This window comes from Diorhabda carinulata, chromosome X (genome assembly GCF_026250575.1).
Source record: "Diorhabda carinulata isolate Delta chromosome X, icDioCari1.1, whole genome shotgun sequence".
In the NCBI taxonomy this organism is placed as follows: Eukaryota; Metazoa; Arthropoda; class Insecta; order Coleoptera; family Chrysomelidae; genus Diorhabda; species Diorhabda carinulata.
The window spans coordinates 32,852,520-32,870,250 of record NC_079472.1 but is presented as its reverse complement, the minus strand read 5'-3'; the positions used below and the strand labels follow the sequence as shown (position 1 = coordinate 32,870,250).

Sequence of the window (17,731 nt, the reverse complement as noted above, 5' to 3'; positions counted from 1 at the left end):
TAAATCTGGCAAATACGGTGCATGAGATAGCAATTCAAACTTTAATTCATTAATTTTGGCCTTTGCAACAACATATGAGTCTTGATAAAACAACACGTTCTTCTTTCTAAATGCGGCTGTTTTTGCTTAATTTCTTCGCTCAATGGTTGCATTAAGTTCGCATATTACTCGCCGATGATAGTTTTCCCTTTTACAAGATAACTAATGAAAATTATCTCATGCACATCCCAAAAAACAGACGCCATGACCTCGCCCGCAGAAGGAAAGGTCTTTGCCTCCTTTGGAGTCAGTTCTCCCCTTCAGTGCATCCTTCTGATTGTTCTTTTGTCTCGAGTGTGATGGACTCACGTTCCATCCATGGTTATGAAGAAATTCAGATTTATTTCTGTGAAACACTCGATGGAAACAGGATGCTGTTTTTGTTCTATTGTGAGCAAACGCGGCACCCACAGCTTCCTTATGACCAAATTTTCAGTTGATATGTACCGCACTTCTTGGAATGCCTACTATGTTTGCTAGCTCGCGCACTTTCAGTCGAAAATCATGCAATACCTCTTTATGGATTATCTTCAACATTTCTTGGGTCGTCACCTCATTTGGTCGATGCTGGTCTTCGAAGGTCGTACGGCCTCGTTTAAACTCTGCTATCCAATATTTTATTGTTGATAACGAAGGAGTAGTCTCGCCCAGAGTAGAATCTAGTTCAGCTTTTATATTGGTTGAGTTAAGGCTATGGTATCAACAAATGTTCGATGAACCCCATTGAGATGTCTTTACTGTTCACATGATATCACTTTACCTTTTTTGTTTGGGGTCATATAAAAAATATTGTTCGTGCATTTATATCTCTCGATATGCTCAATCATTGAGAATTCCTAAATGTTTGGAGTAACATCGCTATGTTTGGTATTCAATTGTGTCCGTTAACTTTTGATTTTAACCAAAAAACTGCCTAAATGTTTCACATTTATGAATGTTTTGTCGTGTGAATGGATACTACAAAAAATTTTCACAGACTCGCAATTGTTTGTTGACATTTATACCTTGAGGGTGGTTATAAGCTGCATCTTTGGAGGTGAGAGAAATAATAATAAGTTACAGAAAGCACAACCTGATTTGATATATTGTAATGCTTTACTTATTTATTTGAACAGTTTTTAAAGGTGGGGTGAATTTATACACACGGTGTTTCTTACTTACTTACTTAATTTATTTATACACTTACACTAGTTACACTAAACTATGCACTAAGCACTAAATTACTCGCCGTGCACAAAATGAACTGCTAGGAATTAACTTAAATTTCAAAGTTCACGTTTTAATATTTCTATGACTTGAATTGCTAATAAACAAACTTCTATTTATACAAAATGGATTCTCGCTCATTTTCTTCTAGAATGTAAACAAACAAAAAAGGCCTACCTAGAAATTAAATCTATAAAAACGGCCATAACATACTGTAAATAGGTTATGAAAAACAAAAGATTTTCCGCTTCAGGGTCCACCAAATATTACCGGCTTAACGGTCCTTGTCGTGGACGAGTTCGTAACAATATAATAGTATATGACATGATGGATTGCATAATTATATTAATCAATAATTTACTTATAATACGAATGTCAAATAAAAATCTGTTTTAACCAAAATAAATAATTTTTTCGGGGTTGTATCTCAAAAATAAGCAGCAACTACTGATTAAATAATCCGTAGTTGCATTAATATAGAATTTTACTCAAATTTTCAGGTCTCTTTCTATCTTTTATAATTTTCTCGTTCCATATGTATGTGAACAATTTCTAAAAATTTCTTGTATTTGAATCTATTTCAAATTTTTTGTTCATCGATAATTTTTTATAATATTTCATGATTTGTTAATATGGTATTATTTCTTTAATATATTGATGACCTTTTAACCTATGTTCCTAAGTATTGAGATGTTTGTCTTATGTAAATAGCATCCCAATGATACCAATTGATCAGTAAATGTGATCCACGACTCACAAGATATAAGCTCAGATCCATGAATCTAGGGGTCTGTCTTTGAGTACTTCTACAGTGAAAAAGAAATATAGAAAAACCGGTCTTTTTGTATGGGTGGCAGTGAATAAACTTCTTTTTATACGTCAAAATAAAATTAAGAGGTTGCAATGGGTTAAAATACATAAAAATTGGATGCAGGAATAGTAGGAGAGAGTTTTCTGAAGTGATGAAACAAAGTTTGAGGTTTTTGGATCTAAGAGAAGAGTGTTTGTGCGCAGGTCAAAGGAATGACGAAAGTTATAAAAATATGTAGTTCTGGTTAACAAAAAATTTATTACCCAGCTTGACAACGATCCCGAGCATTTCTCGAAGCTTTTGCAAACATTATTTGAAAGAATTAAAATAAGAAAGTAATGGTTTGGCCGTTATAATCGCCCGACCTCGTCTCGATTGAATTGTTGTGGGACAAATTAGACAGGGAAGTTAGAAAGCATTGCCCTACATCCATTTCTAATTCTTAACATATGAGAAACGAATGGAACCAAATAGACGACGATTTTTTGTCGAAATGATTTGTAACGTTTTAAATATTTATGTGCTGAAATTCATTCTAAAAATATACATAAAATACAATTATTAAAAACATATTTTTCAATAAAAAATTAATTGATCGATGTAACTTGAAGTTTCAGAAAATATTTTTAATGAAATAAACTCCTTTATACAAATTCACATATCAAAAATTCAGTTTCTCGTGGAAAACCCTTTACAAAATGAATTAACCAATAAATTAGTTACATATATAAAATAATTTCGTTAATTTTTGATATTCATCCGCAGTTGGTGCAATTAGTTTTAAAACATTCGCTTTATATCATACATTATATAATTTTTTACGGAATTTTAATTGTTTTAAACTCAGGTTCAAGGATGTATCAACTATCATCATTCAACGGAACACTAATTAATTAAGAATTGAATGAAAGTTATCCGATAGCACAGATTCTTCTATATACGGGGTTCATTTGTAACTTTAAACATCGTTAAATCTTTACAGTCTTGGCATACTACGAACGAATGCGTCGCGAACACGCCGCAAGGACGTCGCGTGTTCGTAGCACACAATTTTATCTTCAGCTTTACTGTTTTCTTCATAAACACTTGGTAAAGAATTAATGCGCTGCAATGAATTATTCCTGGAGGAATTGATTTTAAATCTTAAACCAGAGACAACGCAAAGTTGTATTCGGGTTCGCTTTCACCACTTTTCTGTCTTTATTCCTCCTCTCGTCCATCCTTTGTAATCATTTTATTCTCTTCCCATGCCTTCACTCAATTCACTGCTTTTTTGGTCCCATATTACGTAACCATTTTGAATTATAAAAAACTCGGACTGAAGTGGGGCGTTTGTACGCGACAGTACAAAATAGCGTCCACGACGCTATTCGCAGCGATCTCGTTGCTCGTAGCGCGGCGTGATCGTTGCGCAATCCGCTAGTATGATAAGGCCCTTAGGTTCCCATTTTTTTTTTGTTATTATGTTTGTGTCACTTTATTTTAAAGATTACAATTGGTGTATATTGAAAAAATTAGACATACATACATAAAGAAACTAATCCTAACAAATTTTCTATTCTAATAAATAAGTTTTTCTTATCGGGATAATCTTCTTTGAGAGTCTTTATAATTTTCACTAATAAACCGTTAGTCGATTTAGCTTTTTGGAATTCGTAAGCCAAATCTTGTTGTTTATAAATAACGTATGGTTTCCGTTTTTTTATTATTTGTTTATACATGTAAGCTTTCCTTTGATTCAAAACCAACAATTCGAACTTGAACTCTCTGTTCATTTTCGTTTCTTCCAAATCGGCTTCACAACCTGAAATTTTTCCTTTGTAAAAAGTGATCTGCTCTTGGAAATGTTGGATTTTTTTGAACATCGTTTGTTTTTTCTTTTCTTGTAATTCTATTTTCTTTTTTATCGCCGCTACATCGTTTCTAGTTTGCTTTATTTGGTTTTTTATATTGTCTAGTTTTCTAGCGAAGTTCATCCTTATTTTTTCACCCGGATCAGATCTCTGAAATAAATATTTACGTATAAAGAACATGATATTTCCGATCGTAACCTCAAAAAGTCACAAACGTTACTTTGGGACGTTTCATAGTGTTTTGATTTTGTAAAGTTGTTTCAGAGAAGCATAGTTTTGATTTAGAGGCAAAGAGTTCAGAAATTGTTAATAGATGCAATAAAAAAATAGCCATGATTATTAACATTTATACAGGCACCACATTAATATGCTTCAAAAAAATTACCTCGCCAAAAATGAACCCTGTAGCTCTACTCTAAGGAGTCGGTATTTTTATTTTAATTTCCCATTTGATTAACATGAGAAAATTCCCATACATTCAATATTGCATCAATATTTGACTGGATACTACATAATTTGACAATCGCTCAATATAAGCTCGTGTCGATTGGTGCAAAAAAAAATTAAATCGCGGTGCTTCAAAATACGTCTATTAGATCATAAAAATCAATTGTATGGGTCTTTCAAGACGAGTCACATAAAAAAAAAAGTAGTTTGCGCACTAAGTAAGTAGCAAATGGTCGCCTGTTTTTTCGAAATAACTGGACATGGAGCCACCGTTCCATTAGAGCAACGTAGAACGGTCAATTATGAATGGTATATAAGCATTTGTTTACCAGAAGCGTTCGAAAAAATCACAGAGGACAGATCAATCTCCACTACAACAAACCTTTTTGAACAGTCAAAACATCGAATTGATGGGTCTTCCACTTCACAATCCTTGTTTGGAACTCTCATTCTTACAGATCAAAAACAAATTTCGAGATCAAGCATTTTTCTTCACCTGAAGAGACAGTTGACGCGTTCAAATCACATATTTTAGAGGAATGGAGAATATTTTGAAAAACAATGAAGTCATATCTAATTATAAATATTTTTTTTATTTGTTTATCACGAAACTCAAGTAGAAACCGTCGTAATGTAACTTCTGGTTGATTCTACTCATCGAGTTAAAGCTATGCTGACTTAGAGCAATAGTTTAGTTCTGTATTCTGTTCTTCGAAGACATATCGAATGTTGTACTAATACATTTCTTTTATTTGAAGTCTACTTTCATTTCCATTCCCAAATTTGAAAAATAATTACCAAACACAATACCACTGCATCACCATTCACAATCACATTGTCTGACCCGCGTTTCGGTTGTGTAGTGGTAGTTTAAACTCAGTATGAATATCACCAATGGTCCCAGAAATTCCAACTTGGTTAAATAAAATCTTACCTTCGAACAATCTTTACTTTGAATTGCTTGAGATGTGAAAAAAATATTTTCCCTTCTGCATATACAGTGTTCCAGATCTTTCAGTAATTTATCTTGCGCCTTCTTCAACTGTCCAAGAATTACTTCCATTTTATGTATTTCTAATTTCATGGATGACAGTTCTCCGCCGGTACCTGTTGGCAATAAATCGAACAATCGGTTATCTAATTATAATATACATTAAACAGAATATGACATTTTTAAAACTGATTCAGTTAAATTTTGTATTCAATATTACCTTTGGCTTCTTTTAGAGTTGCTAATGTTTCTTTTGCTATCATATAATTTTTTTCCCATTCCATAACCTCTCTGTTGATATCAACAAGTTCTTTGCTAAGTGTGACTTTATCTTCTTCTATATCCGTTATTTCAGCTGCAATTTGTAATAGTTGCAATTCAGCATCTCTCAATCTGGTTTCGTATGTTGTCTGAAATAAAAAGGGAGAATGAGGTGTTTCGGCTACTAACACGCTAGATTTGGGGATGTCATTTACTATTGTGGTTGCCAGGATTTCGACAGTAGAAAGATCGTATGGAATTTGGAGTTTTTCCAGGATGACTGCGGCAGTTTACTGGGGAACTTTTGGAGTTTCCATTCTTTTCGGACAACGTGGGTGGAAAGCGGGGTCAGAACCATCGCAATTTTGCAGGCAGACTCAACAAAACTATAACCTTGGATGTTAGTGCTAAATATTTTGTATGCTCATACTTGATTTGATTAACGGACCCAAATCGATAGTTTCTTGGTACTGAGAATGATTTTGGACGACCTCAGACTCAAAAAAATTATAACCTTGGATGTTAGTGCTAAATATTTTGTATGCTCATACTTAATTTGATTTAACGACCTAAATCAATATTTTCTTGGTACTGAGAATGATTTTGGGCAAACTTCCCAAACTTTAGGTAAATGAATTACGGTCACGTTTGAGGTTAAGTAGCTTATGATGGTGTTTTGGGTTAATTCATACATTGTTATTGAATTACAGCACGTATAAAGTTGAATTATTACTGCCTAAAAGATCTAAATCCATAAGCGAGTGAAATTCGTAACTCGAAATTGAAAAGTGGCGTAGCAGTTCAATACGGATCACCAGCAAGCACATTATCTACAATATGACTTGAGTTTAGATTCTGACTGGAATTTTCTTCAGAACATAGAAGTTCAACTTCAAAATTTTATGACATGTATTGGAACAGTAACTGATGCTGAAATCATCGACATAGTTAATCAGAATATGGGTGACGATGATACTGATCCAGCAAGTTTTGAACCACCACTAACAAATAAACACGCTACGAACTTAGGTTGAATGATATGATGATATCGAGGATCATGTTTTATATGCAAAAATCCGCGAATTGTTTAAATCAAAAGAAGATAACGGTTTTTTTAGTGTACGGTTTACGTCACTAATATATAATTTGTTTTAATATAAATTTGACTTTATAAATCGAAATTCCAGCAGTTAATACAAGTTCTTGTTTAAAATCAAAAACTCGTTAATTTCTTGCATTTCCCTTGACATTCGAGTTATACGAGATTCCACTGTAATGACATTTATCAACAGTGTTGCCAAGTATAGAATATTTACCGCATAAAGTTGTATACATAACATTCCATTTTTTAGTGTGGATTATTATGGCTATCGCTTTTGGCACTTTAAATTTTTGTTTGAGGTGGATTACTCCTCGATTTCTAATTTTTGTTTTCTTTATAGTTTGTCGTATGTTTTGGCTGCTTGTGTTATTATTTTCCATTCTTTTTGGTTCCGGCATTTTCCTCTCCAGTTTCTATATTCCGTGCTCTATTTCTTTTCTCCAAATCTTTCTCGGCCTGTCCCTTCTCCTTGGCCACAATAGGATCCATTGTGTTATTCTTTTGATCATTTCAATTGGTTTTCTTCTCATTATGTGCCCGGCACAGTTGTTTGGCTTTCTGCTTTTAAGTATCTCACTATATTCTCCTTCCTCAGTTCTCTCTCTATTTCTTTGTTCTTCTTTCGCTTTCCTGTGTTATGTTTGGGCCTGTTATAGTTCTCATTATCTTTCTTTCGGCTTGATAGCCCTTTTGTATCCTATCCCTTATCCTCTCTCTGGTTATTTGTCCCAACGTTATTCCTAGATAGTTAAAGGTCGATACTGTTTCAAAATTGTATTTGTTAGTTTTCAGTTGGTTTGCTCTCTGTTCTGGTTTTCCTCCTATTTTCATATATTTTGTTTTTTCTGCATTTATTTCCAGTCCTTCATTTCTTGGAAAGCAAGAGTTATACTATTTTGCTTCAAAATTGCTTTGACTCAACTGTAACGCTTGAAAATTAAGTTTTTAAAAGCTCTTCTGGTTCACCAAGTAATGGAAGTGAAACTTTACTACTGGAACAGCACATTCCATCTTTCCATTTGAAAGCGTCGCAATAGTAACATTATTTATTCATTGAGCCAATAACAATTAAAGGATGATTACGATAATAAATTCAAGGATCATATTGAAACCATTAAATACCGACGAATCCTTAAGGCGAGTTTACACGGTGCGAGCTAACGGGTCAGTTGAGACGGCAAGTAACTGTATGCCAGCTATTGTTACCGTTTAAATGGATCCGCCGAGCTACTGTCTCTTCAAGGATGGGCAGCTACTGAATGCGAGTAACTCCAAGATTTTTTGATTTAACTGACCACTTGCCTTCCCCCACGAGACATTAAGCCAGTAGCTCGCATCCTATTCGTTTAATTTGAACGGCGAGTACAGTACCTTGCTAGACAGTAGACGCGACGCGACGGCGCGCTCGCCGAACTTCTTAAAATGGCGCAAGCTCACTGCCTCGCAGAATTTTGATACCGTACAGCTACTTAACTAGGTGTAAACGGGTGAGCAACTGCATATTTTGGTCCCCACTCGCCAAGTACAGCTACAGTTTACTGACCAGCCCAGCAAATGGCACTGTGTAAACTCCCCTTTACGCATGAAATTTCGACGGCGCGTGGTTTGCATTATGAATTTTTCTCGCCTGCGATTCTTCTGGCGTTTTTATCGCTCTTCTAGCTGCCTGCGCTCATACCCGAAGAGGATTTTTAGCTGTTCCCAAAACAGTTTGTCGTTCAGTTTGTCTTCTCAGCTCTGCGTGAACCGAAGATTCTTTATTTCGTGCAGCTTTTGCGGCACGTGGCTTTTGCTTCCGAGGCATTTTTAAAGAAGAACATTGTAAGAATTAAAACCAAAGAGTAACATCTATAATAACGAATGTAACCACAAAAATGACAGAAAATTGGATATTGACGTGACCGTCGGTAATACAGTGCAACTTTATTACAGTACTCTGGGTTGAAACTTCATTACTGGAATGCTAGATGGCGTTGAAGAAGCTACATTTTGAGATATTTTGACGAATAATCGTAAAAAATAATTTTTTTTTTCATAAGTCAAGTAGTTTTCGCGTGAAAGTGTAATAAACAAAGGATATTATAAATTTTCGAAAAAATAAATAATATTTACCTGTAGTAGAGTGTTGCTTTGATCGAGATCGTTTCTCTTGTTCTTCTCCTTGAAAACTTGATTGCAAAGTATCATAGATTTATTAGTAAGTATATTAATATTGTGTTTCACTTTAGCTTCTTGATTTTTTATTTCGTCAATTTCTTCAGATATCCTGATATTTTTCTGTTCGAGTATCAATAATTGTTTCTTCAATAAATTGATATTGTGAATTTGATCTTGACGTTCGGCCGATATGGCGAGTATGTTATTCTGTTCTCGCAACCAAACTATTTGTAAAATTTTAATAGTACCCTTAATTTCTTCTATACTTTTTTCTAATTCCATCAATTTCGATTCTTCTTTAGTTGTCAGTTCTCCTGCGTTCTTTTCAACAATCAGTTCTATTTTATCTTTCAGGGCTCCTAGGTATCTGTAATTTAAATAATTAATAGAAATATGGAATATGCTCAGAAAAAACTTACCGTTCTTTTTTTCTGTAACGAAATTCGAACTTTTCCTTATTTTTCTGTAATATCTTCAATTCTTTTTCGAGATTTATAAATTGCTCTTTCAAATCCTTATCGACTTGCATCATTTCTTCGTTTTTACATTTATGGTACTCCGCTTCGGTTTCAAACAAACTGTATTTGTTTTGTAATTTGCTTTGTAAAAATTGTACCTACGGGAATTAATTATTCGATACCATTGTTAATTAAACATAATAAAAATTGATGCACATATTTGTTTTTAAATTTGATACCAAACGCTTGTCAAAAATCTACATAACCTCACCGTTTTCTATATTTTCCAAAATCTGGCAACGTTTCTTAAATATGCATCAATTTTTATAATCTAGGAATAATTAATTTCTTTTGATTACCTCTATGCGTTTTTTTCGAGATTGTTCCATTAGATTTTTCACTTTATTACCCATTCTGTTATGTGTTAATTCGCTTTGGACGTATTTCAATATTTCTTCTTCTAAATTAGTCTTCTTCATGTATACGAGGTTGTATGTTTTCATTACGCTCTCAGCGGCCAGCTGCTTTTGTTTCACATCATCTTATAAATGAAAAAAATCAATTTTCAATGTTTTCGATAAACTGAAATTTTCGCTTTAAGAAAATGAAATATTCAACCTCTTTTCTCAATTCAAAAATTTCCACCTTAGCCCCTATTTACCTTTTTCTTCTTCTAGCATTTTCTACTTCACCCCCTATTTATTTTGATATTCATTCTATAAATTTTCATTTTTATTCATTTATTTTCTTAATCCAGTTTCCACCTTCGTTTTTATTCATTTTATTATTTTGGCAGCTTCAATCTGAGTTCCTATTTATTTAGGTATTCTTTCCATAAGTTTTCACTTCGGCCCCTATTTATTTAAGTACTCTTTCCATAAGTTTTCACTTAAGTTAAGTTATCATTTCATAAATTTCTACATCAGCCCCTATTTTTTTTTAATCCAATTTCATTTGTGTATTCATTCCATTAATATACACACTATGTATCTTCTCATTCTACCACTTCTCACTGTCTATTTATTTAGGTTGTTTCCAACGCATCCCCTATTTATTAAATCTAAGCCCCTATTCCAGCACTTTATCAACTATTAATTTATTATTCCCAGTTTCGATTTCAGCCCCTATTCCAACACTTTTCACTTTTTCGCCCCTATCATTTTACTACCTCAGAACGTTCCATTATAGATACAATTTAATTTTTTAAGTTTCGATTGCAGCCCCTATTCCAGCACTTCATCAACTATTAATTTCATATTCTAGAAGTTTCACTTTTAACCCCCATTCATTTTCCTATTCCATCACTTTCTACTTTAGTTCCCATTCATTTTACTACTTCAACATTTTTCAATTCAGATCCAAGTTTCGATTTTAGACCCTAGCCCTCTCAGTCCCTTTTTATTGAGGATCTCATTCCATAAGTTCTCAACACAACCCCTATTCTATTTGAACATATTCTACTATTTATTGTATTTTTCCGGAGTTTCGGTTTCAACCTTTTAATGACTTGTGAAAGTGAAAGTAAAATGAAAATTAATGTAGTGTTGAAAATAAATAGTTTAAATCTGGAATGTGTGTTTTGAAATAAACTTTTTACTTTTGTAAAGTAATATTTACCTTCTAATATTTTTAAATCTTGTTCTGTTTGATCCAAAATGGATTGAAGTGTAACCATCTGATTCTCCAACACAGTTTTTTTCTCGAGTTGAACTGCCAGATCGGCTTTAGTAGCTTTTATCTCACCGAGAATCCGTTTTTTCGTTAAAGTTGAAGATTCATTGGCGAGCATTTCGTTTTTTGTAAATTTACGTATTTGTACGATTTGAGTTATCATAGTTTTGTGTTTTTCTTGTAATTTCGCCAAGTCTTGCTGTAGAATTTCTAAACCTTTGTCTCTATTACCAATCGCTATCACTACAGTCTTCCAGGCATGCATGAGACCTCTGTATTCAGATTGAAGAGCCGCTATAGTTGTATTACCTACAAATTCATAATAACGTTTTATCTTCCTAAAAAATGAAATTTAAATTTTCACGTTACCAACAGCTACATTCCCTTCCAAATCTTCCAACTCCTTTTCACGTACTCGTTGCTGATAGCTCAAAGTTTCCAATTCGCTCTCTTGTTTCCATATAGCTTCGTTTAGCGAATGTACCATATAATCTTGTCTAGCTTTTTCTGTCATCAATTTATTTTTTTCTAATTTGGTTTTTTCTACTCTTCTCCTATTCACATTGATATGATTCTCAATGTTTCTCTCAGAGTTTGATAGTTGTCTGTTTAACAAAGTTAGAGACTCTATTTCTCTAAGTAAATCTCTGTTATTCTTTTCCGTTTGGAAAAGTTTATTTTCGATGTTTTTCAGTTCCTTCTTGTTTTCTTCCAAGTCTTTTTCTTCCTTTTCGTTGATTTCTCTTGTCGTATCTATATTTTGGATAAGTATTTCCAGTTCCTTTTGCTGTTTGTGTACTTTTTGTTGACATTCGTACGCTTGAACTCCCAGCTGTAAAATATTGCTTAGATTCATATATACTTAACTCAAAAATTGTTTTAATTTAATAAATTAAGTCATATTTCTTGAAAATATGAGTATTGCTGACTCGACCTTTAAAAATTAATTAATTAATTCAAGTATACCTCTTCAATTTGCGTTTTTTTGACTTCAGTTTCTGTTTCAACTTCAAAAACTTCGTCTTTCGTACGTTGTATTTGATTCAAAAGATATTCTTTGAGTGCCTTTTGGAAATTATCCAAAAGGTGATGTTCAGGATTCAGTACATCCATCTTCTCTTTTAAATCGGTTGCCATTTTACTACTTTGATAGTTTAGAAAAATTATAAAAAGTATAAAATTGTAAATGGTCTGTTTATTTGATCAATATATAAGTTTGACGTATAGTTCCTATGGTTACAAAAAATTATTAACTGTCATCTCCCATAGAAGTAGGTAGACTGCGGCCGGTTAAAATATTTTTTTCGAAATCTGCAGTAAAGTGAAACCGATTCGTTGATAGAAATCGATAATTCGATTACCATTAATATAGGGTGTTCGATGACTTGATGCAAAAAATTCGGGAATAGATGACGTGAAAATAATGCTGTGACATGAAAAAAATTTTCTCATAAGACCCCTCGTTTCGGAAGTTGCGAAATCATTTAATTATATTAACGAACATTACGTAATTGCATATAATGCGTTTGACAGAATAAATGACCAATGATTAACAATCCGTAACTTTTACAGGTACATCCTGTACCATCTTTAAATAGCAAAAATGAATTTTTGAGTTTCAAAAATTTACCTTCTTTTGTGACGGGTGTAATATTATCAACAATATGTTTCACCTAAGAAGCAAGATAAATTTAATTACAATAAACTTGTCGTTATCAAATGAAAAGTCTTCTCACCATTGTTTTTATTTTTATACTATTTGGTACAGCTTCCAAAATTGAGATCTATAGTCGATCATTTTGACTGTTCGGCTCATATGGTTCATAATTTAACCGTTAAACTCTTCAATATGTGGATATAATTTAGTATTTATATAATGCATTTAACTTTGAAAAGTATTTATGAATTTACTTTCATAAAATTCTTCCATGTTATTATATATTATAATTAGTTTATTATATAAATATTTCGCCATATCTAATGGTTATTATAACAATAAAGATAACACCATTCACATATATTTATGCAATTTATGTAATCTTATGATGATTATCTGACCGGACAATGGGAAACAGAAAAAATTCTCATTTATAGGTTAGTTCTAACCCATCAAAAAACCGTCATTGGTATGATAATGATTCTGCGCAATATAAATTACGTGTACCAAACGGGCAGTAACCGTTATACGAATGATTCTGTTTTGTGTTCCAACCGACTTGGCATCGTTTGTGAACCGTTTCCGTTTTCGATACTTGGTTCATAGCAAGTCTGTTGCCAGATCCGTGCAAAGTCGGATATTGCGCAGAAAATATCATTTAAATGTTTTCAATAACCGTTTTAAGAACGGCCCACATTACCAGATTGGAGTAAACCTATTTACTGACTTAGAATGCAATACTATATAGCATAGATAAAAGATATACAGGTAGATAGGCAACTACTAAATTTCGTTTTCAGCGCTACTGCGAGCGGAGTCATTACTAATTGGGATGTCAAATATACATATACATAGTAAAACAAGATTTATCTCAGACCTTCATTATTAAAATGAAACACCATATTATATAATTACTTAATAACTATATTGAGTGGTTTTCATTTAAATAAAGAATAGTATGGAATCTTATATATTGCCATCATTAGCATTTGAAAAACATGAGATAGTTGAATGGATTACATATTCTCCAACTACAAATAATGCTCTCTACTTTCTTTCTGAAGAATGTAGTTGATAGGATATAAAAAAACGCATTTCAAGTTAAATTATTTATTTTTGACTACTTTGGTTTCAGATATAACAGTTATACACTAATTATTATTAGATTGATATAATATGTACCTTTCAAGCATTCAAATGCACGCCCTACAAGTCTTTTAAAACCATTCCAGCAACCAGAATAATATCAATAATATCAAAAATAAAATATCGTCCTTTAAATTTTGTAGTGATATTAATCCAATTAGAGTACTTTCTGTAGCCCATTTTCTCAGATGTAGGATTCTGTATTTAGACACCCGATTTCATTTTATTCATTTTTTCTTTAATTTTTTTATGACTTGGATATTTTTTGTTGTTGCCAGTTGTTTTATTTGGTCAGTATATCTCCTTTTTGGTGTCTTACCTTTTAATGTTTTATTAAGGTTGGAACACCAGGTAAAAATATAGAATAAACATAAATTCTGCAAACAATTGAAGCATATTGCGGTCAATTAAAGATATAACGAAACTCTGTTTGTATTGTGAGTAATTAAATTAAATTTGACATTATATAATAATAATTTTTGGTTATTAATTTGGTTAACCCAAATTTTACATAACTGCAATAATTAAAACACTATTGGTGAAATATTAATGTTCAGCATAAACATTAAAGTTAGAAAACAAAAAATAGTTGGAGTTTCAACAAACACTTACCTCATCATCCAAAGGAAATCTATGCATTTTTGTAATTTTTCCATTATTTTTACACAATGGCACACAACAATAATTGTCCAATTTTAGCTTTTTCCTATACTAAACTAATAACTAAATCTAAACTAACTAACGGCCTATTTAATTAAACTTGAAGATAGTAAGACCTAAACTAAATTTAAAGCTAACTTATTAACAATATTAAAAGCAAAGCCCTAATAAACACCCAAGAGATTCAAAATAAAAACTTGAAATGAGAATAATTATCATCTAAGATTATTTGTCACTTGTCATAATCAGCGATCATCCTGTGCCAATGATTGAAAGGCTTTGGGATTTAGACAGACTGTCATCTATGTTTATAAACTGACTAGGGTCAATGTCAATCAAAAACTAGACGATTGGGGGCAATTTACCTCTACATCACTAAGGGTTTCAAAATTGAATTCGAAAAACACTTTTGCTACTTTTTAATTAGAAGAACTGAATTATAAATTGTCGAATTTGTTGTATATATTACAGGAAAAGTGATTCTCCAGTAAAAGTTGACTCTTCCTAGATAAAGTCGACTCTTACTTTTTAGTAAAAGTTGATTAAAAGGGAAAAGTGATAAATTTTGAACAACATTTACTAGACAGAGTTGACTAGACCCAAGGAAAGAATACTCTTACTGCCTTGAGTTAGTAAAAGTTGACTTTTTGAAAGGGGACAACCGATTTGGCCTTAGGAAAGTCGACTCTTACTGATATTTTCAGGAAAAGTTGATTAAATGGAAACAATGATATTTTAATCAACAAGAAAGTCAGAGCTGACTATATCTAATAAAATTATACTCTTACTACCTTGAATTAGTGAAAGTTGACTTTTCGCAAGGAAAACAGTCTTCCTAATAAATAAATAAAATAAAAAAAAAATAAATAAAAAAGCAAAAACTCCTAACTTAACCTAACCTCAAATTCGGAGAATTACGACACACATTAGGTAGATAACTTTACAACTTTAAACTACTTCGTTTACTGGGCTATTAATGAAGTTTTATAACAAACTGCAACTAATTATTGAAATATAAACACTTACTGAATCCTTTTTCGCTGTTGTTAATAGCATCAAATAGACACGTGAAAGGGAAGACAACGGTAAAGACAGTAAACAACTAAAGTTGGAATAAACATAAACAAAACAAAGATATGCGCGCCCAGTTATATGAGAAGAGCAACATCTCGGAATAAACTTTTACTAAACCACAGTAGGTATGGTTAACTCTTCCTAGGTAAAGTTGATCTGTTTATTCTCATCCAACTTTTACTGAAACTTTTAGTAAGAGTTAACTCTTCCTAGGCAGAGTCAACTCTTCCTAACAATCTACTTTTCCTGTAACATATACATTCATAGCTAACTGCTGACTTTTTTTATAAATATTAAAAACAAGTGTTTGGTTATTGGAAAAAAGTTTTGAAATTAAATTATCCATTATATAAGAATTAAGTGGCAGATAAAAAACTTTCGCGAAATTTTGAGGTTATGTCACCATCGCCTTCTACTTACCATTAATTTTCAGTTTCACACACAGAGTATACTAAATTCAGTATTTTTAACTTAAAGCTTATGTATAATTAGGTTTTTACAAAATATATGAGTTTGAACTAAATTTGTATTTATTAACAGGATGTGATTTTCCATAATGAAGCTTATAAGAACAGCAGCAGTAGTCCAGAGTCAACTCCAGAAAAATCGAAAAAAATATTTATTGATAAATCACCTTCCCCTTCCAAGGGTTCATCATTTGTCTCAGCGGTTATTAACGCGATTAAAAGCGCAGCACAATCGCCATTTGCCTTAAGAGATGTTAGCAAAGACACGTTATCGACCGACCACTCCAGGTAAAGTCAAAAAATGTCTATTTCTGGGAAAACTAATTTCGAATTCTCATTTTTCAGTTCGAACGAAATGCTAGATTCGGAAACTGAACCGTGTTTAATGATGGAACATGTTCTTGAAGACGTGGTAATTCCCGACGGACATTCTCATAATTTAGTATCGTCAGGTCATGGAAGTATGATGAGCTCCCGTTTGACTCAAAGCGAAAGCCTCAAAGACATATCTCAAAACCTTTTGAGCAGGCAAATGTCCGAACCCGCAAGTATGAGTTTTTACGGCAGCCTCAATACTTCATATACCAGCGATTTGATTTCTTTGAGCGAATTTTTCCCTTCAATCTCACTCGTTGATCAAGTCATCGATGTCGATAATCTTGTTACAAGGTTTGTGTTTATTTTGACCCAAAAATTTTAGTTATTATGTTGTTTCTTTTTTCAGATTGCTTAAAGTGATTAGAATTATTCAAATGGAGAATGAAGACTATATGAACGAACTGCAAGAGCAAAGAGATAATCTTCTGGAACAGGTAGATAAGCAAAAGGAAACGAATAAAGTTGTAGTGAAGCAATTAAAAGATTGGGAAATTCTTGGGGCGAGGCTAAAAACGGAAGTGAAGGAACTGATGCAACAAATGAGTAAAAAGAATACAGAGATGGACAATTTGAAAGGAGAGTTGAATAAGCAGAGGGAAGAAGTTGAGGTGAGAAAATTATTTTCAACACAAATCACTGATTAACAACCAAAAGAAGAAGAAACAAAGACGTCACTAGATAAACCGTGTGGCCTACTTAAGTGTTTGAATCTGTGCTGGGCACTCATATATTATGTGGTATGTAGTTTCTTTCTTCTCCATGCATCAGCTGCACTCTGGGGCGTCCCTAATGCCCATAGTGTGGAGATGGCGTTTTAAACGGCTTCGTTTGGTTACAAATTCAGTCACTAGTCGAATTTCGCGCAGTTGTTTGGTAAGAGAGACAGAAGGCCTTAGCTTGTCTCTATCCATCTCCACAGAGCCAGCCTGGCAAGCGACCTGTCAAATGACGTAGTAACAACACTTTTGGCTTCACCAAGAATGAGTTCTGGTCCCATTGGTGAAGACCGCTTCATCGTTGCTCGACGTTGCACTCAAACGAGCTGAAACTTGCTCGACATCATGTGAAGATCATTATGTATTTGGCGCGCTTAGGGCTATGCATATGCGGATTCAGTCTTAGAGAGCGCTAGTGTCGTGAAGTTTGTGTTCCCTTGTTAAAAAACCAACTAAAACCTAACCTAACTAGTTTGTTAAATGTCAAATAGGAAGTTAGTCACTTATGACTAACTTCCTATTTGACCGTTATAACTTGTATGGCAGCTCTGCTGTCTGAGCAGATTGTTTTGGTTTGGAAGATGGTAGCGAAAAAAATTCGCTAATTTTGAGATGTCCTTTGCAGAAGCCTAACTTA

General features: G+C 33.0%; 2 protein-coding genes across 3 annotated transcripts in view; one reads left to right on the top strand and one right to left on the bottom strand.

The window, feature by feature from the left end:
• Window positions 1-17,731, top strand: part of LOC130901449 (centromere-associated protein E) — a 63,013-nt gene that overhangs the window by 41,639 nt on the left and 3,643 nt on the right. The window contains exons 5-7 of the mRNA XM_057812859.1: window positions 16,074-16,288; window positions 16,346-16,669; window positions 16,725-16,986. Of these exons, the coding sequence (XP_057668842.1) occupies window positions 16,074-16,288; window positions 16,346-16,669; window positions 16,725-16,986 (801 nt within the window). The remainder of the gene's footprint in view (window positions 1-16,073; window positions 16,289-16,345; window positions 16,670-16,724; window positions 16,987-17,731) is intronic.
• Window positions 3,504-14,630, bottom strand: LOC130901453 (coiled-coil domain-containing protein 40-like). Of its 2 annotated transcripts, none has more exons than XM_057812863.1 (9): window positions 14,412-14,630; window positions 11,366-11,828; window positions 10,943-11,305; window positions 9,685-9,866; window positions 9,287-9,483; window positions 8,823-9,234; window positions 5,568-5,757; window positions 5,291-5,463; window positions 3,504-4,059 (listed from the first exon to the last, which is right to left on the bottom strand). In XM_057812863.1, the coding sequence occupies exons 1-9, from the start codon at window positions 14,436-14,438 to the stop codon at window positions 3,571-3,573; spliced, it is 2,496 nt and encodes an 831-aa protein (XP_057668846.1). In that variant the 5' UTR covers window positions 14,439-14,630; the 3' UTR covers window positions 3,504-3,570. The 2 variants fall into 2 exon arrangements, with proteins under 2 accessions (XP_057668846.1, XP_057668845.1); XM_057812862.1 differs by lacking the exon at window positions 14,412-14,630 and adding an exon at window positions 11,963-12,249.